Here is a 23,366-nt window from a genome sequence, read left to right on the forward strand (position 1 = left end):
GGCATGTGGGATCCTCCCGGACCGGGGCATGAACCCGTGTCCCCTGCATCGGCAGGCAGATTCTCAACCACTGTGCCACCAGGGAAGCCCGTTCTAAGGCTTTCTTTATCCTTTGTTATATAAGTAAAGTTTTAGTTAAATGATTTAGTGTAACTGAGCAGGACCCTGTGGAACCTTCCCAGGACAGACGATCCCCCCCCAACCCCCATCCTCCACCTGCCTCTTGTTTGTAGAAAAACTTTAGCCTCCTAGGCCTTCCTCCAGTTCCAAAGAATAAATTTAATCAGAGAAATGAGAAAATGCAGAGGAAAATAGGCAAGCAAGACAAAATAATAGTTTTGCTATTAAACAAAGTGAAGGACATTTAGTACCTTCTCAAGGACTATAGATAATATCCTAAGCCATATCCTTTGAGCTGTTTTGCAGATACTGGAACCCCCAGAAGGTAGAAGAAGTTAACTGTATGCTGCCCACAAGCACATAGACCCCAGGCCAGTTGGAACCAGAAGACCTAGCTGACCAAAGATTTATGGCTCAGATAATGTTCCAACCACAAGTGAGACATGATGGCTACTTTTGTGTGAACAAGACAATCATCTCTGAAAATAGAAGATTGCCACCTCCCCAGAATGTAGTCCTTTCCTCTTTTCCCTGTGTAATCGCCAAGCAAAACCTGGGGAGTAGGGATTTGGTTCTTTGGGACATGACTCCACCTTCTCCCCAGGATTGCTGGCTTCCTCAATAAAGCCATCTTTCCTTTTCACCCAACACTTGCCTCTCGGTATTGGATTCCTGAGCAAAGAGCAGGTGAACCTGAGTTCAGTAACATTAGTATGGAGAAAATTTTCCAGTACCATTATCAGATTATATCATGGTGAATTGCTGTTAAATAATATATTACTTCTTCTGAAATTTAACATCCACTTAGCTTAGATTTCTGTACTTTGTGTCTTGCTTTACAAAAGGCTAATATAATTTGAATATAAAGAAGGAAAAGGAATAAGTATTTGCATTACAAAAGGATCCCTGGACAATTATTCATTTATTTTAGGATTCCAATTTTGGCTGTTTTCTCAGTGGATTCTCTTCTTCTTACCCACCACCACCCTCCTCCAAATGACTGTTACCTCAACCCTGGACTGACTAAAATCCTAAACGATACCCCATTTTCTACTCTTGCCATGGGGTCTTTCACACACTTTTCTTCCTGCCTTCAAAGCACTGTCCCCTCACAGTCTCCTGACCCCTTCACCCTTAGTGATTTTCTTTTTTTGGCCATGCCACATGCAGGACCTTTAGTTCCCCAACGGGGGACTGAACCTGTGCCCCCTGCAGTAGAAGCATGAAGTCTTAACCACTGGATCATCAGGGAAGACCCCCTTAGTGCTTTTTAAATTTCAACTCAATAATCACTTTCTCAAGGAAAGTTCCCAGAACCCCCTAAAGATATAAATTATGCACATTATAGAACCCCACAGCACTATGTATTCTCCTGTAAAGGAATTAATAGATTTGTAAGTGTGATCAATGATACATTTGATCAATGTCTGTTTCTCTCACTAGATGGCAAACTCCACGAGGCAAGGACCATTACTGTTGCTGTTGTTGTTAGCTGAGCACATACTTCCAGTGCCTAGCACAGGGCCTGGTACCTAGGTGTTCAATAAATGTTTGTTGAATAGATGAATATAGATATTAACTACTATTGGACTGAAAGTCTGTAGGCAAAGATAAAGTTGAGGTTTGTTAGTTTCTTCCAACCAAAGATCAATTAGAAAGACAGATAAAACAAAGTCCTGAAATTATGCCAATAAAACAATAGAAAATATGTTATTGATTCATAACTTAAGTCAGATGCAGTTGCCTTCTAAGGAATTTAGGGAAGAAATTAAGGTACTTTACTCTGTAGCATCCTTCTGGTAAAAATCTGAAAAACATTCCAAATAGGCATTAAATAGCACGAGTCTCTTGCGCATTACCACCATTTCCCAACAGAATAAAATGGAAGTATTTTTTAATATCCTCCAAGAATATTAAAGGCAAAAATGAAAATTTTATGACTGTTTACAATACAATTTTGTATACTGTTTTACCTTTTTTTCTCTAGTTGTTTCTTATATATTTTGTGTCTTCAATTGGACTAAAAGTTCACTAAGGCCCTGCTTTATATCAGTGGTTCTTAATTTTGGCAATATTGTCTCCTAGGGGCATTTGACATGTCTAGAGACTTGCTTTTCATAATGGGGAGGAGGGGAATGCTACTATCACCTAGTGGGTGGAGACCAGAGATACTGCTAAATATCCTACAATGCGCAGGACAGTCTCCTTCCCTCATGAAGCATTATCTGGACCAAAATATCAATAGTGCCAAGGCTGAGAAACTCTGCTTTATACTTCTCTGGGAAAAGGAAGGCTCTAAATTAATGGTCTTGGGATATATTTATACTATTATTTAATAATATATTAAATACATTATATTGTATATAATTATTATAATTAGATAGCAATACAATTTATATGTATTTTTATTATATAAAATTACATATACTGTGTGTAAATATGATACTTTAATTAGTAAACATATATACATTATTAATTAATATACCTTAACTGTATGAATTAAAGATACACAGGGACTTCCCTGGTGGTCCAGTGGCAAACAATCTGCCTTACAATGCAAGGGACGCTGGTTCGATCCCTGGTCAGGAAAATAAGATCCCACATGCTTCGGGGCAACTAAGCCCATGAGCCACAACTACTGAGCTCACAGGCCTTAACTAGAGAGCCCGCTTGCTGCAAACTACAGAGCCCATGTGCCCTGGAGTCCGCGCCACAACTAGAGAAGAGAAACCCCACATGCCACAACTAGAGAGAAGCCCACACACTGCATCAAAAGAGCTCCCATGCCTCAACGAAGATCCTGCGTGCTGCAACTAAGACCCGATGCAGCCAAAATAAATAAAATAAATAAATAAATAATAAAGATATATAGTTGAGATCTTGCATTAAGGAATGGCGTTTTTGTAAAGTTAAGTGACATAAAATAATCGTTGACTGTTTTTGGAAAGGGGAAAGGGACGATGGGATATCTATTATTCGTTTTGCTATTTAGAAATTGTTCATTTGAATAATCCCTGCCATATAGTCATTTGAAAAACATTTCTGGAGCATTAATAGTGACACTTTCATCTACAGCAAAGGTACAATATGACCTTACCTCTAAAGATTGGGTTAGAGGAGGGCGCCTGACTCAAATTTGGCCAGTGAAAAATTATTTTCTGGTGCTTTAAGATATCCTGTATCCTTAGAACAAATTCTCCTTTTCTGCTTAAACTAGCTTGAGATAGTTTCTGTTATTTTCAAGCCAAGAGGCTTTAACCAAGAAAACTACTCCTAGGGATGACTGTAAAATTCATCTCTAGGGGAAGACTGCTCTTTTGAAAAACAGTTCAATGAGTCTTCTGGGTATATGAAAGTAAAATTTCATTCTGGAGTGAAGAAGCTCAGAACAATTATGAACAACTGTAATGCACAGTAATGTAAAGGGATGACTTCTTTGTGAGCAAGGCTGCATCTTTGCAGAGCATGTTAATTCTTGTTTGCTTGTTGTTGTTGGAGAAGGAGAGGTCTTTATTATTTTTTTTTATTAGATTTGGAGACAAAAAGAGATCAGAGTCTGGGAAAGGCAAGATTGGATAAAGGAGGCTTTTCCCTGGCCAGCTGAGTTGGCCCATGGAACAGAGTGAGTAGAGGATCCCCAATGAAGAAACAGGACCAAGGAACTCCAATAGTAATTATCCTATTTAGTTTTAGGATTTTTCTTGCATTGTGCTCAGGTTTCACTGAAAAAACATTTTAACTTAGGAGTCTTGTCTTAACTGTGCTTTGTGAGAATAAGGAAGGAGTTGTGCTCAAGCTTAAGGACAAGGTATTGCTGGCAGTGTCTAGTGGCACAACCACTTTGGAAAGCTCTTTATTTCTTTTCTTTATTTTTTACTGAAGTATACTTGATTTACAATGTTGTGTTACTGCTGTACAGCGAAGTGACTGTTCTATATATATATATATATATATATATATATATATATATATATACATTCTTTTTTTAAAGAGTATTTTTAAAAATTATTTATTTATTTTGGCTGTGCCGGGTCTTAGTTGCGGCATGTGGGATCTTTAGTTGTGGCATGCGGGCTTCTTAGTTGCAGCATGTGGACTCTTAGGATCTAGTTCCCCAATCAGGAGTCAAACCTGGACCCCCTGCATTGGGAGTGCCAAGTCCTACCCACTGGACCACCAGGGAAGTCCCTATATACATTCTTTTTCATATTCTTTTCAATTATTTTTTTAAAATTTATTTATTTTTGGCTGCACTGGGTCTTCGTTGCTGTGCGTGGGCTTTCTCTAGTTGCAGCGAGCTGGGGCTACTCTTCGTTGTGGTGCATGGGCTTCTCATTGCGTTAGCTTCTCTTGTTGCAGAGCACCAGCTCTAGGCAAGCAGGCTTAGTAGTTGTAGCTCTGGGGCTCTAGTGTGCAGGCTCAGTAGTTGTGGCGCATGGGCTTAGTTGCTCCACATCATGTGGGATCTTCCTGGACCAGGGATTGAACCTGTGTCCCCTGCATTGGCAGGCGGATTCTTAACCACTGCACCACCAGGGAAGCCCTCATTATGTTTTATCAGAAGATACTGAATACAGTTCCCTGTGCTATAAAGTAGGACCTTATTGTTTATCCATTCTATATATACCAGTTTGCAACTGCTAATCCCAAACTCCCATGGAAAGCTCTTTGACTGTGTCTTGTATACCCCCCAAGCCAGCAACTCTACCCTAGAAAAATTCTTGCACAGATGAATCAGGAGACTATTATAAGAATATTCATAGCAATGTACATAACAGTGGGAGGGAGTGTGGAAAGGAAAAAATCTAAACGTTGGAGATAAGAATGGATTTATAAATCATGGTATGTTCATATAATGGAACACTACATAGCAGGGAAAACACAATTACATACAACAGGGATGGATTCTAGAAGCATAATGTTAATTGAAAAGAAGTAGCAGCATAATACAGCATGGAAGTAATTTTATCATTGAAAGACAAGTGAAAATAAACAGTATATTGTCTGGGAATATATATGGTAATTGCATAAAGAAAAGTTGAAATGATTTTTTAAAAATCAGGATAGTGATTACCTTGAGAGGAAGCAGGGAGAAGGTGGGATATGGAAGGAGCACACAGGAAGAATCAATAATACAGGTTGTTTCATAAGTTGGGTGTACATTCACAGGTGTTCACTTTACTATGTTTTATAACTTACATTAATATATATTCTTTTTTACATATCAGACTTTCTAAAAATGAAAGAATAAAGTAATTGTCAAATTGCTTGACAGTACCGAGTTAAACTTCTGGCTGAGAGTGCAAAGAATTGTTTTTTTTTTTTAAGCTCTGGGGGTGGAGGGGTGAAGATTCCCACTTAAACAGCTGTCTTGAACATCTTTGTGAGCTAGGGCGTAACTTCCTCTGTTTTGGGGACATGAATGATTTCTGCCCAGCATTCCGCAGGAACTCTAAAGCTGTGAGAGGAGAAATGGTGAGACCATATGGAGACAGCAGAAGGACAGTTACATTGTTGCAAAAAACAGAACAGTGCTTTATATTCAACAAGTTGCTGTAGCTGGTCTACGTCCTTTTTATCTAGTTCTATACAGTTTCCAAAGGTTGCAACATTTTCCCTTCTTAGAAACTATGGGGAGGGACACTCCCTCTTTCCCTCTGCCTCCTTCCCACCCACCCTGCCTTGGCACCTGTTGTTCCCTATGCTTGGAAGACCCTTCCCTGCTTTGTTGGTCGGCCGACTCGGTACCTCCTTTAATATTTTAAGTTTAAGGGCTAATGCCTTTTGGAAACTGTCTTCTCTCACTCTGATTTCTCATCCCAGAATCATCACAGCTCTGAGATTTCTGGGTAAGTCTCTTCGTCAAGCCTGCTTCCGGGAGGGTAAGATTAGCTTGGGTGTCTATGAGGATAGCGCAGTGGAGACGGAGAAGCGTGTTCCTGGGTCAAGCCGACTTGTTCAAACCCCGACCCACCTATCTCTCTGCGGGTTTGGATTAATCACAGGGTTTCGGGTTCTTCAGTTTGATTGAGGAAGGCTTTGACTCCAAAAAGTTAATACTCGACATACCCAGCCACCGCTTAGCACCTCCCGGTGTCCTCGCCCTTTCTCCGGGAGCCTCAGGGCTGGACCGAATCGCCCTACGAATGTCTCCAGTCCTAACACTGGAGGTGCCCTCATCGTCGCAACTCGCTGGGCGGAGAAAGTCCTCCAAGCGGAAGGAGGGGCCTGATGCATGGGGCTGAAGAGACCTCCTTGGCGGCACTCTAGCCCGCCGAGGTCACTCAGCTTTCCCCACATGGGGTTCCTGATTGGCTGAAGGCCGTCGCTCGCACACTCGTTTTCCGGGATGGAGGCGGTCCTAGAAGGAGCACGACTTCCGGCGTTAGCTGTAGTCGTAGTGTGTGTTAGGTCAGATGGCGGCACCGTTGCTTCACACGCGGTTGCCCGGAAATGCTGCAGCTTCGGCAGCTGCAGTCAAGACGCTGGGCGCGTCGAGGACCGGGTAAGAACCCAGGACGCTTCCTTCTGCGCATCTGGGACCAAAGCCCAGGACCGGGATTAGGGGAGCGGAGCTGAAGGGTCTGGGACAGAGCTAACCGAGTGGGGTGGGAGTAGGTCCTCAAGAGTGAGTCCATGCCCCTTAGATGGGTACTAAAAGTGGGAGAGGGGATGGAAAAATGAACCTATTCTCTGTTCCATAGTACCCCTTTTCTCCCCACTGGGTTCCCTTATAGCATCCCAGGCCTGGGTACTACATTCTGCTTCTTTACTGTTCCCTCCTGCTTCTTCGACTAGCTTTGGAAAGAGGTCCCTGGGCTATTTGGATTATTAGCCAAATGCTGCCACCGACGGAAAATTGCGTCTTACGTTTTGTTTGTTTCTTTGAAATTTGTTTGACACACGTTTGTTTAACAGTGTTTATATCTAACTCAGCTTTTAAACCCCCTAACTACCGTAAAACGCTTAGTGGTTTAACTTTGAGAGTCCTTAGCAGGATGCTATGTTTCTTCACTAATGTGCTCTGTTTAAAAGAAGCAAACTTTGCAGAACACTTGGCATAATATCATCCATTATATATTTTTTTTAAGTGCCTACTTTTGGCGTCAGGCATGGGGGACAGTATATCAAAAGAGACAATGTCCCTGCTCTCAACAGATCTTCAGTCTAAGGAGGGAAAGACAGTAGATAAGTAAACGATGATTTCAGATAGCGGTAACTGCTGTAAAGAAATAAAACAGTGTGATGGTAGGGGAGAGGAGAGGATGGGTACTTTCGATTTCTGATGGGGAAGTTCTGACATTTGAGCTTCAACGTGAATGAAGACAAGGGTCCAACCACATACACATCTGGAGAGTGAGTGTTTTTGACAGAGGGAATGGTAAGTAAAATGGGAATCTGCTTGGCAGGTTTGAAGAACAGAAAGGACCCTGGCTGCAGTACGGTAAGCGGTTAGAGGTGAGGTCAGAGAGGTAGGCAGGGGCCAAATTAATGTAGGACCTTGAAGACGATAGAGTAGGAAACCTTTGGAGAATTTAAGCAAGAGAGTAGAGTAGCATGATCTGTCTTAAGTTTTTGAAAGATCATTAGATCATTGAATGAAGAATGGACTGCTGGGGGACTCAAGTGGAAGGAGGGAGGCCAGTTAGGAGACTTTAGCAGTAGTCCCACTGAATGATGTTGGTTCAATAAGTGTTGGCTATTATAGCTTTTATTTTTCCCTGTCATGCACTTAATGGCTTGATAATCTTGGTTCTATAGGCTTTCAGATATGCTTGCATTAGAAAATGATTTCTTCAATTCTCCCCCAAGAAAAACTGTTCGGTTTGGTGGAACTGTGACAGAAGTGTTGCTGAAGTACAGAAAGGTAAGAGGTGATAATGTGAGGTTTGATGGGGTTTTTTCCCAGCTTTATTGAAATATAATTGATATATTGAGGTTTGATTTTTGCTGGTCAGAATACAATTATAGCTGTTATACTAAAAACCAGTAGACAAATAAAATGGATTTTAGATATCAATATTGAAATCAAACAAGTTTAACAACAGCACGGTGCTGTCAGTTCAAAATTAGAGTAGTAACCCCTTTGCTGAGGTTTTACATCAAGTGCTTTATTTACCTAGTGTCTTTTAAAATCTTTAGCAAGTAGTAAAATAAAAAACCATTAGATCAAAGCATTTTATTTCTTTTTTAAAAAATAAATTTATTTTATTTATTTATTTTTGGCTGTGTCGGGTCTTTGTTGCTGTGCATGGGTTTTCTCTAGTTGCAGCGAGCGGGGGCTACTCTTCGTTGCACTATGCAGGCTTCTCATTGTGGTGGCTTCTCTTGTTGCGGAGCATGGCTCTAGGTGCGCAGGCTTCAGTAGTTGTGGCTCGCGGGCTCTAGAGCACAGGCTCTGTAGTTGTGGCGCACAACTATGTGTGGCTTAGTTGCTCCTCTGCATGTGGGATCTTCCTGGACCAGGGATCGAACCTGTGTCCCCTGCATTGGCAGGCGGATGCCTAACCACTGCGCCTCCAGGGAAGTACCGCATTTTATTTCTTAAGGACTTATGAAAGCATTGCTTTGGGACAATAAACCAGCTCTATTAATGGGGAGTTTTTTTTTTGGCTTTGTTTTTGTGTTAGTTTAGAAGTGATTCTGCTGTATCTCAGCAATGGTAGGAAAATATGCATTACTGTCTATTTTTATATGTAACCTGCATTTATATTCATGTATATGATTTGATAGTATCATGGAATATTGATTATCATATTCAAATGTCAGTACACAGTATAGCTAAATATGAATGGGCTGTTGTCATTTTCTTTTTTCCAAGCCCCCTAGCTGCACTAACATGAGTTTTAAAATTTTCGTAGTCACGATTTTATAATCCACAACTGATATGTGTATGTTACAATGTTCTTTTTGTAAAAGTTAAAAATCCTGCTGTTGGTCTTTAACTGGAAACCCAAGCAAGGAAAAATTCATTTTTTTTCCCCCCTTCTTGTTAAGGGGGAAACAAATGACTTTGAGTTGTTGAAGAACCAGCTGTCAGATCCAGAGATAAAGGTAATTAATTTTGTGTTTGATTATTATCAGAGTTGTTGCGGCTTTGTAGAGACATTGGTTTGCACTTTTGGTCCTATTCCATTCTTATTGGTTTGCACTTTTGGTCCTATTCCATTCTTTACAACTTGCTCTATGATCTTTCTTTAATGGTTCTCAACCAGGGGCACTTTTGCCCCCGAGGTAATTTGGTGATGAACTGGAGACATTTTGGATTGCCACAACTGGGAGAAGGGAAGAGTGCTACTGGCATCTAGTGAGTGGATGATAGGGATGCTGCTAAACATCCTACAATACACATGGCAGCCCTTCACAGCAATGAATGATCTGGCCCCAAATGCCAGTAGTCCTGAGGTTGAGAAACCCTGCTTTAATTTTTCCTTTTTAGAACCTTTCTTCTATGCTGCATGCAACTCTCATGTCTCTCCAGTTCTAAAACAACAAAACAAAACAAAAAAACAACAAAAAGTGATTTGTCTTTCAAACTACTCCTCTTTCAGTGTTTTTGGAAATAGTTCAAGGTATATACCTGTCATGTAGTAACAACTCAGTAAATGTTATTTCCCTTTTCTTCCTTTATTGCCCAATTTTGGAAAGAATAGTCTATTACTGTGGGCAGTGGTAGTCAGATTGCCTGGCATTAAAATCCCAACTCCATTGTTTCCCAGTGTGTGATACTGGGCATGTTGTTTAACTTCTTTGCCTCTGTTTTCCTCCTTGTAAAACCAGAGAAATAAGTACTTTAAATGTAGCTGTTTTAAGAGGATCCAATGAGTTAATATACAAGAAGCATTTAGAACAGCCTCTGGCTCAGAGGACTTTGTAATTGTTAGTTGTTGTTCCTGTTGACAGTCTGCATTTTCTCATTTCTCATTCATGTTTAAATCCACTGTTAAGTCCACTGCTGTATTTACTATGACAGAAGTTACCAGTGATTTCTTATGTGTTGATTTCAGTGGACTTTTTTTTTTTTAAAGTCCCATAGTAATTCCTTGTAGCAGTTTATACAGTTGACTACCCATTTCTTAAAACCTTTCCTTCAGTACTTCCCTGGTGGTCCAGTGGTTAAGACTTAGCGCTTCCACTGCAGAGGGTGCAGGTTTGATCCCTGGTTGGGGAACTAAGATCCCGCATGCTGCGTGGCGTGGCCAAAAAATAAAATGAAAAAACAAAAATACCTTTTCCTTTGGTTTCTTTGATCTTCCTGTCTTCTTATCACTTATCTCTAATCATTCTCTTGACAGGTTCTTCTTAAATTTGGCATTGATTGGATTTCCAAACTTAAGCCTTTCCTCACTTTACAGATTCTTCCTGTGTGTTTTATGCCCTTATGGTTTTGAAATTTATCTGTGTCCTGATAACTTCCAGATTTTCATCTATAGCTCAGATTGCTCTTGTGGGCTCCAGACCTCTTCCTTCCTTCCTTCCTTCCTTCCTTCCTTCCTTCCTTCCTCCCTCACTCCCTCCCTCCCTCCCTCCCTCCCTTCCTTCCTCTTAAAATTTTTATTTAATTTAATTTATTTTTTATCGAAGTATAGTTGAATTACAATGCTGTACAGATGTCTTAACTGCCAGCCCACAGGTGTTACAAGTGCCCTGAACTTAGCATTCTCTCTCTCCCAGACCCACTTCTGCAGCTTTCTTTATGTGCTTAAATGATTTATTGCTTATCTCTGTCTCAGCCTAAGTCATCTCTAAAGCTCATTCTAAACATGTCATTGCCCTACTTCATGCCCGCTGAAGAATAAAGGACCAGCTTCTGAGCATGGTCTGCAACAAGTTTTCAGTGTTCAGTCCCACTAGATACTTTATTTCTTAAAGTTGCCATTTCTGTTCATCTTTAGGGCTTTGCATGTGCCTTTTTTTTTCTGGCTGTAAGAGGTCCTCTGTATCTACTTTGTTTGCTACCTGTTTGAGCATGGGCTCTGGTTACATAGCCTCCCTCCCTTACTGGCTTTGTGACTGAGGGCAGGTTACTGCATTTCAGTGCCTCAGTGTTCCCAGCTATAAAATGGGAACCAGTGGTAGTACCTATCTCATGGAGCGGTTGTAAGGATTAAACAAGTTAATATATGTTAAAGTCTTAGAATAATGCCTTGCACATAGTTAGTCTTATATTAGTGTTTATTATTATTACTGTAATTATAAAACTCCTACTCTTTGAGATTCAACTGCAATATCATCTTGACCAGTGAACTTTCTCAGGTTCTGTCTAAGCACATGGTTGTTCATTCAGTCCATACCCTACACTGCCAGCAGATCTTTCTAATTGTAAATTTGGCTTACAAGGACTTCACTGATTTGTCTGGCCCTTCTTTGCTCCCCAGATTTTTCTGTTGGCTTGCTTGCTCATGATATAGTCCAGCCATACTGAACTACTTTTGGTTTTCGGAAGACATGCTTTTACCTCTGTAAGGTATAGAGCCCCCAAGAATACTCAGTCTGTTTAAAGATAATGGAAGCATCACTTCTTCTTTGAAGACCTGTGCATTCTTCCACAGGTACGAAGAACCACATTCTTTGTGTTCTGCTGTATTTTGTATCAGCACGTCTCCTTGGGATTTTGACAGACCAAGAATCACATCATTTGTGTCCATATTAGTTCAGAGGAGTGTTAAAATAATTTGTTTCTAATAATAGTTCAGCACTGAAGCACCAAAGTCTCTGACTGGTTTACTTTAAAAAGTGGAGCAGCTTTTTTTTTTTTTTTTTTTTTTTTTGGTGGTACATAGTCCTCTCTCTGTGTGGCCTCTCCCGTTGCAGAGCACAGGCCTCGGACGCACAGGCTCAGTGGCCATGGCTCACAGGCCCAGCCTCTCCGCGGCATGTGGGATCTTCCCAGACCAGGGCACAAACCCGTGTCCCCTGCATCGGCAGGCGGATTCTCAACCACTGCGCCACCAGGGAAGCCCAAAGTGGAGCAGTTTAAATGTTGTCCTTATAATTTTGTTGCATTTGTTTTAGTGGAAAAGTGACAGGATAGAGCTAACTTATTTTTATTTGTGTGTTACTTAGCTTGTCTTCTCTGTTTCAGGCCTTGTTATCCTTAATGACTGGACATTATGAAGTTACTGTAGTGCAAATGAGTTATGACTTATTTTATTGCCAGGTTACTTAGGGTTCATGAGTAAATAGTGTCATTGAGGTTTGTCACATAGATAATGCATAGGAAGCACTCACTGGTGAACTGGTGGGGAAAAGGTGGGGAGCTCCTTCATGTGGGGCAAGGCATTGTGGGAAAGTGGGCGGAGCGTTGATCTAGGCGACAGGTTTTTTTTTTAACATCTTTATTGGAGTGTAATTGCTTTACAATGGTGTGTTAGTTTCTGCTTTATGACAAAGTGAATCATCTATACATATATCCCCATATCTCCTCCCTCTTGCGTCTCCCTCCCACTCTCCCTTTCCCACCCGGCTAGGTGATCAGAAAGCACTGAGCTGATCTCCCTGTGCTATGCGGCTGCTTCCCACTAGCTATCTGTTTTATATTTGATAGTGTATATATGTCCATGCCACTCTCTCACTTCGTCCCAGCTTACCCTTCCCCCTCTCCATGTCCTCAAGTCCATTCTCTATGTCTGAATCTTTATTCCTGTAGGCGGTCAGGTTTGAACCTAGTTTTTTACTGGTTTGGCTGGGCAAATTGCTTATTAATCTTCCTGAGGCTCAGTTGCCTCAACTGTAAAATGGGAATAACAGTAATCCATTTGCAGCATTGTGAGGATTCGGAAAAGGTATATATGTACAGTGTTGAGCACCATGCCTGGCATATGGTGTGTTCTCACTAAATGACACTCCCTATAAGTAGTCTATTGCTGTAGGTCCAGCCTATCTGCTAATAGTTTATCACTGCAGGTTCAACACTGTTTGTAGTCTGTTGCTAAAGGTACAACACCATATGTCTCTTTCCCCTACTGAGTCTTAGTCAACATTAACCATTTTCTTTCAAAAATTAGGGCCTTTTTTTTTTCTTTTTTGGCTGCGCTGCCCAGCTTGCGGGATCTTAGTTCCCCAACCAGGGATTGAACCCGCACCCTCAGCAGTGAAAGCCACTGGACCACCAGGGAATTCCCCAGAATTAGGGGCTTTAATTTTTTTTCTTGTGTATGCTGTATGTATGCATGAATACAAACAGTATCTTTATTAAATATAACTGATATCTTATTCTCTACGTGGCTTTTTTGTATTGCTATTTAGGTTTTCCCATGTCACTAAAAGTATCATGAATAGTAATTTTATTGTCTGAAAAATATTTAATGGAGTAGTGGAACCATCATTTATATAGAACACATTTTAATTCATTTAAACCCATTTGAAGGTTGGGTTAAGAAAAAGTTACATTTATTGATGATTCTAGTTAATCAGCTTAGATGAATGTTGTCAACATGCTTGCAGGTCAGCATGAGTAGAGGAAGTAGAGGTACCTGTTGGTCCTTGTGGTCTTAGAATATTTGAATCTGTTACAATTCTTTAGTTTAAAGAAGTCCCAGGTGTCAACATTTGAGGTGTTCTCATTTTCTAGGGCAAACAGAAGTGATTAGAATTAAGTATTACATTTGATTCTTTTTCCTGTATATCAGTTATTATATTACTTTTAAAGAAAATTTATTGTAACATCTTTTTCCATTTTGATACAAACTAAGACATTTTCATCCCAACTTTGGCTTAAGTCCAAGTTTGTGACATTTTATTCCCCAAATTTAAATTTTTTTTTTATGTGGATGGTTTTTTTTTTTTTAAATAAACAAAAATTTTAATTTTTGTGGGTCAGCAATTCAAACAGTACACAGAGGAGATGGCTTGTCTCTACTCCATGACTGATGTCTGAAACCTCAACTCATGAGGATTCAAATGGCTGGGGCTGGAATCATCTATTTATTTATTTATTTTTAACATCTTTATTGGAGTATAACTGTTTTACAATGGTGTGTTAGTTTCTGCTTTACAACAAAGTGAATCAGTTATACATATACATATGTTCCCATATCTCTTCCCTCTTGTGTCTCCCTCCCTCCCACCCTCCCTATCCCACCACTGTAGGTGGTCACAAAGCACCGAGCTGATCTCCCTGTGCTGTGCGGCTGCTTCCCACTAGCTATCTATTTTACATTTGGTAGTGTATATGTGTCCATGCCACTCTCTCACTTTGTCACAGCTTACCCTTCCCCCTCCCTGTATCCTCAAGTCCATGCTCTAGTAGGTCTGTGTTTTATTCCCATCCTACCCCTAGTCTCTTCATGATATTTTTTTTTTCTTAGATTCCATATATATGTGTTAGCATACGGTATTTGTTTTTCTTCTTCTGACTTACTTCACTCTGTATGACAGACTCTTGGTCTGTCCACCTCATTACAAATAACTCAGTTTCATTTCTTTTTATGGCTGAGTAATATTCCATTGTATGTATGTGCCACATCTTCTTTATCCATTCATCTGTTGATGGACACTTAGGTTGCTTCCATGTGGACGTTTTTTTTTTAAGTCTTTATTGAATTTGTTACAGTGTTGCTTCTATTTTATGTTATGGTTTTTTGGCCATGAGCCATGTGGGATCTTAGCTCCCTGACTAGGGATCGAACCCACACCCCCTGTGTCATAAGGTAAAGTCTTAACTAGTGGACCACCAGGGAAGTCCCTAAATATTGTTGATAGATGATCAATGCCAGATAGATATCATTTCTCTGTTATTTGAGAGAATTTGTGATTTTGAACGTACTTTTCTTTGTTTAACTTAAGGATGACCAGATCATTAACTGGCTGCTGGAATTCCGTTCCTCCATCATGTACTTGACAAAAGACTTTGAGCAGCTTATTAATATTCTGTTGGTAAGTTCACCATTTATTTTATCAACTATTATATGTAATTCAGTACTTTGAAAATAGTATATATTGTATCAGTAAAATGTTCCTTTTGTCTTTCTCTCCCTCCCACCTCTAGAGGTTGCAGTGGTTAAATAGAAGTCAGACAGTGGTGGAGGAGTATTTAGCTTTCCTCGGTAATCTTGTATCAGCACAGACTGTCTTCCTTAGACCATGTCTCAGCATGATTGCTTCTCATTTTGTACCTCGTAAGTGGCTGCTCTTTGCTTGCTTTGATTTTTATTTTTTTAAATATCTGTATTAAAAAGTTACCTTCCCACTATATTTTGGAGATTATGCCACCATGGAAGATTCCAGGATGCTTGTTGGCAGCAGTTCTGGTACATGTCTGTCCCCTATAATGACCTCTGTGGAAGTGTCTAGATTCATTTGTTGCTATGATTTTTATGGATTGTAATTTGCTTTAGTGAGCTTCTGACGAAGTCTTGGAACTCAGAGATTTTTAGCTACTTTAACCTCCTGCCCCCATTGTAAATTTTATTGTATTAAGTTTGGACAGTGGAAAAATCGCTTTTTTATGTAGCAGTTGATTGTTTAGATCAATATTAGAAGAATAACGTATTTCCTTTTTTCCTCAAAAGCCCGAGTGGTCACTAAGGAAGGTGACATAGATGTTTCGGATTCTGATGACGAAGATGATAGTAAGTATAAAGAGGATTAAAGCAAAGACTACCTCCTGTGTCTTAGTGAATGCATGCTGAATGCTAAAGTATCCTGGCACCTCCAGGACTTAATCTAGTATGTAGACTAAAACAAAAGGCAACCTTCGACGGAATCGTTTTGTTATTTATTTATTTTTATTTTTATTTTACTTTTTTTGTGGTATGCAGGCCTCTCACCATTGTGGCCTCTCCTGTTGCGGAGCACAGGCTCCCGACGCACAGGCTCAGCGGCCATGGCTCACGGGCCTAGCCACTCTGTGGCATGTGGGATCTTCCCGGACCGGGGCACGAACCCGCGTCCCCTGCATCGGTAGGCAGATTCCCAACCACTGCGCTACCAGGGAAGCCCCGTTTTGTTGTATTTAATGTTAATGTGCAATCAGTTGCCCTTAATGGCATTATTTATAGTCTTCATTGATAGTCGGTTATGGAGAAAACTATTGAAATTATTATTTTGCTGACAAATGATTCAGTTTTGGTTAGCAGGCATGTTTAGACTTAGTTAGATAATTTTTCAGTTTTCAGTTTTATCTTGATGCTCATACTCTCCCTTTTCACCTTGTAGATCTTCCTGCAAATTTTGACACATGTCACAGAGCCTTACAAATAATAGCAAGATATGTCCCATCGTGAGTATACTTCGGTTACTTATTTTGAATTGTGGTGTTTAAGTCTCAAGAAAATTATGATCAGTTAGTAGAAAATTGTAAAATGTTCATAGCATCAAAACTGAAGTTATATGCTGCATATTTTTTGTATCTTGTTGATATCATATCACATTCTACAAAAAATGGCATTTCAGTTCTCTATTCATTGTCTTTAACTATTTTTCAAACCTTGTATGCAAATTCTCCCCTCCAGCTTTTTATGGTGGTTGGAATTTTGCTTTTATCTTCAACAGACACGATATCCAAAAATTTTCAGTGAGAAGCCCCTGCATTTGTATCATGCCATATGAATAAAAATTAGTTATAAGAAAATGTTTTAAGGTGTGTAGGTTTCTTTTGGAGGGGTGAACTTCAAATTCCCCCAGTAAGTTTAGCAAATAAGCTAACTTTAAAAAGTCCAAGTTAGTGGTTTTTTTCTCCTTTTTGAAATAATATATATGTGCAGTGGGAAGTGTTTAGATTTTAAACTGAAGCTCTTCATTAAACTTTTGTGGAAAAAAGGATACCCCTTTAATTTGCTGTTGAAATCAAATTTAATAGAAGCTTATTTTTCCCTAAGTTGCTACAGATTTTCTCTGAAGCCACGCATTTATTTTCAGTTCCAGTTGCTTGAAGTAGGAGTTACCATTTGCCTCCTGTATCTATATTTGCTCTTAGAATGGAAATGTTAACCTTCCAAGAAAGTCCAGTTAACATGGATTGGTTGCATGTTTTTTCTTTTTAAAATAGAACACCATGGTTTCTTATGCCGATACTGGTGGAAAAATTTCCTTTCGTTCAAAAATCAGAGAGAACATTGGTAAGAAATCTTTTCATGGGGGGAACTATTGGAAAAGTTGGTTCTTATGACTTAGTTTTAGGTGAGTTTAGGTCTTTTTCTTAAAAGTTGTTTTGTCTGCTGAATTTTAAACTCAAGACTAAGAATTTGACTCAGATTCCTTTCTTAGCAAGCAACTGACTGAGGGTTCTCAGTACCTTTTCTCTTAGTCCTATGTGCAAGTCAAAGGCAGAGTCCATTTCAGAAATATCTAAATAGGCTTAATGCTTACACAGATGGGAATTACTAGAAGATAATAGTTCATTTACTACCAATTACAAACATGCTTTATTTGAACATGAAGGCAGAGCCTTCTATAGGCGAAGTCTTAAGTTTTTTGTGTAATATTTAGATCATCTGTGTAACTTTCAATAGTGGTTCCCTTTTAAGCATAGATTATTTTTTCCTAAATAATGTATTACAGGTATTAAATAAGGAGTTAATAACTTTTGCTGCTATTTGTGATGGTGTGCTTCAAGTGGAGTATTACAAATTCTGTATCTCTTATGAAAATAGTTGCAAAAATTCTCAACAAAATACTAGAAAATTGAACCTAACAACATAAAAAAGGAATTATGCACCATGATCAAATGAAATTTATCCTAGGAATGCAAGGTTGATTTAATACCCCCAAACCAATTAGTATACTGTATCAGAATAAATGATAAATACCACATGGTCATCCCAATAGATGGAAAAACGCCAAACCCCCTTTTTTTGTGTGTGTGTAGTATGCAGGCCTCTCACTGTTGTGGCCTCTCCCGTTGCGGAGCACAGGCTCCGGACGCGCAGGCTCAGCGGCCATGGCTCACGTGCCCAGCCACTCCGTGGCATGTGGGATCTTCCCAGACCGGGGCACGAACCCATGTCCCCTGCATTGGCAGGCGGACTCTCAACCACTGGGTGACCAGGGAAGCCCACCAAAACCCTTTTATGACAAAAATAGAAGGGAACTTTCTCAACCTGATAAAAGGCACCTATGAAAAATTCACAACTAACTTTATACTCAATAGTGAAAGACTGAAGGCTTTCTCCCCTAAGATAAGGAACAAAACAAGGATGTCCACTTTTGCCACTTCTGGTCAGTATTATTCTAGAGGTTCTAGCCAGGTGAGTTAGGCAACAAAAAGAAAACGGCATTCAGATGGGAAAGGAAGAAGTAAAACTATCTCTATTTGCAGATGACATGATCTTACATATAGAAAAATCCTAAGGAATCCACAGAAACAGTAGAGGTAATAAATGAATTCAGTATAGTCACAGGATATAAGATTAATGTATAAAAACTTGTTGTACAGGACAATGGAGAAAAGAATAGTCTTTTCAACAATTGGTTCTGGGACAAGAGTATGTTCACATGCAAAGAATGAAATAGGACTTGTTACACCATATACAAAATTGAACTCAAAGTGGATAAAACTCTTACAAAATAGGTGAAAATATTTGTGATCTTAGATTAGACAACAATTTCTAGATATACCACAAGCAGCCATAGAAGAAGCAGTTAAATTGGATTTCATCAAAATTAAAAACTGTTGTGCTTCATAGGACACCTTTAAAAAAATGAAAAGATGACTTATAATGGGGAAATACTTGCAAATTATGTATCAGATAAAGGCCTTGTATCTAGAGTATATAAATAACTCTTGCTAACTCAATAATGAAGTCATATAACCCAATTTACAAATGGACAAAGGGTCTGAATAGGTGTTTCTCCAAAATAGTCATTCAAATGGCTAATGAGCACATGAGAAACTCAGCATCATTAGCCATTAGGGAAATGCAAGTCAAAACCATGAGATATTGTTTCTTACCAACTAGGATGGCTGTACTCAAAAATATAGATAATAGCAAGTGTTGGCAAGGATGTGGAGAAACCAGAACCCCCCCCTACCCTGCCGGTGGGAATATAAAATGGTAAATGGTGCAGCTACTTTGGAAAACAGTCTTACAGTTCCTCAAGAAGGTTAAATGTAGAATTGCCATATGACCTAGCATTTCCACTGCTAAGTATATACCCAAGAGAAATAAAAATATATGTCCACCTGAAAACTTTTACATGAATGTTCAAGGCAGCATTATTCATAGTAGCCAAAATATGGAAACCAAATGTTTAGCAGCTTATGAATAAACAGAATGTGCTATGTCTATACATTGGAATATTATTCGGCAATAAAAAAAGAATAGTTTACTTGCTACAACATGAATGGACCTTGAAAACATGCTAAAACACCACATGTTATAAGATTCCACTTATATGGAATGTCTATACTAGGCAAATTCATAGAGAAAGAAAGTAGACCAGTGGTTACCTAGGGCTGGGAGGAGGTACATTATTAGAAGATACAAGGTTTTTTTTTTAGGTTGATGAAAGTATTCTAAAATTGATTATGGTGATGGTTACACAACTCTGTGAATATACTAAAAACTATTGAATTGTATACTTTATAAATAGGTGAATTTTATATGAATTATATCTCAGCAAACCTGTTTTAAAAACACTGTAGAAGTATACAAATCACAAACTTAATTTACTGGGGATAATTAAATTATACTAATATTGTGTATATAAACAGTGTCGTTTCTATGTTGCTTGATAGTCTTTTCTGTTTGAATAGTTGAAACTAAAGATTGTGTAATTGATGTTTTGCTTGCATAACTATGAAACATTTATTCTCTGTTGAAATGTTCATCTTTTTACGTTTTAGGAATGTTATGTTCATAACTTACTAAGGATTAGTGTGTATTTTCCGACCTTGAGACATGAAATTCTGGAGCTCGTTATTGAAAAGCTGCTCAAGTTGGACGTAAGTATTGGGTAATCTGTTTTTCTCTTTGATTTTTATTTATTAAATAATGTTATAGTATTTGTTATAATCATAATATTTGAAACAGTAGTAGCAACAATGGAAAAAAATCCACAGTTCCACCTTTGATTCATTTCTTTGAACATTTCTTGAACATTTCTTTGAGCATTGATGTGCTGGTGTTTATAGACAGTCCCATCACTCATGGTTGGGGAACAAGGCATTAATTAAATAGTCACGTAAATGGAAAAGTACAGTTCTGGTAAATGCTGTGAATGGAACACATGCGTTATGAGCTAGAAAACCTGATGTAGTCAGAAGAAGTGGGGAATGCATACCTAAGGAAGTTATTTTGGGATTCTTTATACTTTTTTTTAAAGAGGCTTGCAGTAAGCTGCAGTGGAATGAGAAAGTGATGGATTCTAGTGACACAGGGAGGAAAGGTCCTTGAGACTGGATTGGAAGTAGGGCAGTAGAAGGTAAGGGAAAGGAACCCTTCAAAGGTAGCTCCCTGTGGAATGAAAGTTTGGTGTTGCGGTAACAGTAATAAGAAACGTCAGGAGGAAGTTGCAGGATGATTTCCATTTTGGATGGATTGAGGTGCAGGTAGGGAGCTAGGTGAAGAATATTCACCAAGCAATTGTAGCTGCAGGTAGGGGACTGAGAATGAGGCCAACAGAAGAGAGGAAGTGAGATCGGAAATGAGAGGAAAACCAAGAGTCTGGACACCCAGGAAGGATCTGGAGGGAGGAAGGCTTTAGTAGGCAGCATGAAATATTGCTGACCTTTTTTTTAAAAAAAATATTTTATTTATTTATTTATTTAATTTTTGCCTGCGCCGCGTCTTAGTTGGCAGCATGCGGGATCGTTGTTGCGGCATTCAGGATCTTTTGTTGCGACACATGGACTTCTCTCTAATTGAGGTGTGCGGATTTTCTCTCTAGTTGTGGTGTGCGGGTTTTCTCTCTCTAGTGGTGTACGGGTGTTCTCTATATAGTTGTGGTGCGCAGTTCCAGAGTGCGTGGGCTCTAGTTTGCAGAATGCAGGCTCTCTAGTTGAGGCATACAGGCTCAGTAGTTGTGGCCTGCGGGCTTAGTTGCCCCGTGGCATGTGGGATCTTAGTTCCCTGACCAGGGATCGAACCCATGTCCCCTGCATTGGAAGGTGGATTCTTTACCATTGGACCACCAGGGAAGTCCCCTATTGCTGAGCTTTTTAAGGAGGATGAGAAAAGCAAAGTCCTTGGGTTTGGTGTTTAGGAGGTAGTCTATTACTGGAGAGAGAATGGATGGTTAGGAAGTGGGGCTGCTAGAGACCTGGTGAGGGTTTGTGGTGTAAAGAGGGGATGAGGCGGGGTGAGAGACGTGTTTCAGGGTTGGGGAGACTTGAGGTTTGTGGACTAAGGAAATAGGAGTTGATGGGAAGAACATTGATTCTGTAGGAGGTCTAGGAAGGGCTGGAGGTTGGGTGGGCTGGCATGTTGCTCACTTGGAGTTAAACCTCTCTGGTCAACTGCATACATATATGCTTATGGAACATTTTAGCGTATTTTTAGGAAGAAGGTCATTTATAGACAGTTGAAAAGGCATGATTTGAGTGGTATGTTAAACAAGACATCTGAAGGGTTATATAGCCAAATAAATATTCATTAATTCAAAATTGATTGCATTTAATAATTTTCTCCTCAGTTGATTGATTATATGCTTCTTATGCACCATGCGTGTGTCTTGTGCATAGTAAGAGTTGGAATAAACGTTGAGTTTGTTGAAGGTATCTGTTTTAGACCAACATAGCACAGTTCATATTAATTTTATGTACATATATAGTACAGGGAGCTTAATTTATAATCTTGTAAATTTCTCCATGACCCAGACCCATTTATAGGTTTGCATTGTGATTGTTTATTGAGTTACAGTGCTGTATAGGTGCTAATATGGACATCTTTAAAGCATGTGTGTCAGATGAATTTCAAGTCCCTGAATAATGTAGTTATATTTTAAATGCTTTTCTTCTTTTTTTTTTTTTTTTCATTGTTGTAATGTAGGTGAATGCATCCCGGCAGGATATTGAAGATGCTGAGGAAACAGCAACTCAGACTAGTAGTGGAACAGATGCCACAGAAGGGCTCTTTAATATGGTCAGCATTTATTAATGAAATCAGACATACGCAGTTCACAGACCCCAGAGGGTGGAAAGAAACAGCTAATGGCTTCTCACCTTTTTCAAGGCTTTGAATTAAAACAGTAGTTCCGCGAACTTGAAAATGATTTCTTAAATGAGTAGTTTGCTTTTTTGTTGCTTATTGACTAGTAGAGCTTATTTCCAAGGCTTTGAATTTGGGTTTGGTCAAGTATGTTTCATTTTTATTCTTCTGTTTGTTCTTTGTTTTTGTAAACCACATATTGTTTGTGAAAGAGTGATAAATGGAAAAGCATACCAATGTAACTTCTGTGTTTTACAAATTGTATACCTTAATGCAGTGCTTCTCTACCTGGGGCAGTGTCTTCAGTTGGGTTCACCGGGAGGAGAGCCTGAGATGGGGATTCGGGTGCCCTTGGGAGAAAGGGTGTGAGGAAGCTGGAAAAGGCAGGGGAAGGAACTAAGTGAGAGTTCCGTCTCAGTTGGAGAGCAGCTGCAGCCTGATCCCCCGCAGAAGCTCTGGAGCATGAGTTGCAGGATAGAGTTAGTCCTACCTTGAGACCAGAGACATGGCTTCCTGTGACCTCATGTCAGTCAGTTCTGATGGGAAGGGAATGGGAGCAGCAAGGGCATTTCTCTGGAGAAGAGGGGCAGCTGTGAGCTGTCGGCAGCCAATGCTCAGCAGTTTGGGGATGGGTGCCCTGTCCTGGGAAAGGAAACCTGGCACCAACAGTGGGTGCCAGGAGCTGGGGGAAATCTGTGATGTTTGCATGGCCACACTGTAAATGGGTGTCTAAATGAGAATCAGAGGCTGAATCTGCTTTCATTTTGAATTCCACGGATGGTTCTGATTCACACCTCTGGTTGAGAGCCCCTGCCTGGAAAGGTCTTTGTGTATTTTATTTTACCTTTTAAAGGAAACAATTACCTCAGAATTTTCTCACAAAACTACTTTTACTGAGGCTTTTAATGTTAGTTTTTACTTTACTTTCAAAGGACGAAGATGAAGAAACTGACCATGAAACAAAGGCTGATCGGGGAATGCTTGATCAGATGGTCCATCCTGTAGCTGAACGCCTGGACATCCTGCTGTCTTTACTTTTGTCCTACATTAAGGATGTCTGCTATGTAGATGGTAACAACATGTGGTAGTCACAGTAACTGCTGCTTTGTTGAACAGCTACAATGCACTATGCTGGGCATTTTTCATAATTTAGTACTG

General features: G+C 39.6%; 1 protein-coding gene across 4 annotated transcripts in view; it reads left to right on the forward strand.

Moving 5' to 3' along the window:
* The first annotated feature begins 5,991 nt into the window (after positions 1-5,991).
* The window catches only part of RRN3 (RRN3 homolog, RNA polymerase I transcription factor), a 30,360-nt gene continuing 12,985 nt past the window's right edge, over positions 5,992-23,366 (forward strand). Inside the window, exons 1-11 of one of the 4 annotated variants that reach the window (XM_059038328.2) lie at positions 5,992-6,625; positions 7,882-7,987; positions 9,118-9,174; positions 14,908-14,997; positions 15,110-15,239; positions 15,633-15,692; positions 16,279-16,342; positions 17,111-17,180; positions 19,907-20,005; positions 22,050-22,142; positions 23,141-23,279. In XM_059038328.2, the coding sequence (XP_058894311.1) occupies positions 6,537-6,625; positions 7,882-7,987; positions 9,118-9,174; positions 14,908-14,997; positions 15,110-15,239; positions 15,633-15,692; positions 16,279-16,342; positions 17,111-17,180; positions 19,907-20,005; positions 22,050-22,142; positions 23,141-23,279 (997 nt within the window). In that variant the 5' untranslated portion in view covers positions 5,992-6,536. The remainder of the gene's footprint in view (positions 6,626-7,881; positions 7,988-9,117; positions 9,175-14,907; positions 14,998-15,109; positions 15,240-15,632; positions 15,693-16,278; positions 16,343-17,110; positions 17,181-19,906; positions 20,006-22,049; positions 22,143-23,140; positions 23,280-23,366) is intronic. The other 3 variants (XM_059038329.2, XM_067012802.1, XM_067012803.1) reach the window with 3 other exon arrangements.

The sequence above is a fragment of the Kogia breviceps genome, chromosome 14 (assembly GCF_026419965.1).
Source record: "Kogia breviceps isolate mKogBre1 chromosome 14, mKogBre1 haplotype 1, whole genome shotgun sequence".
Classification (NCBI taxonomy): Eukaryota; Metazoa; Chordata; class Mammalia; order Artiodactyla; family Physeteridae; genus Kogia; species Kogia breviceps.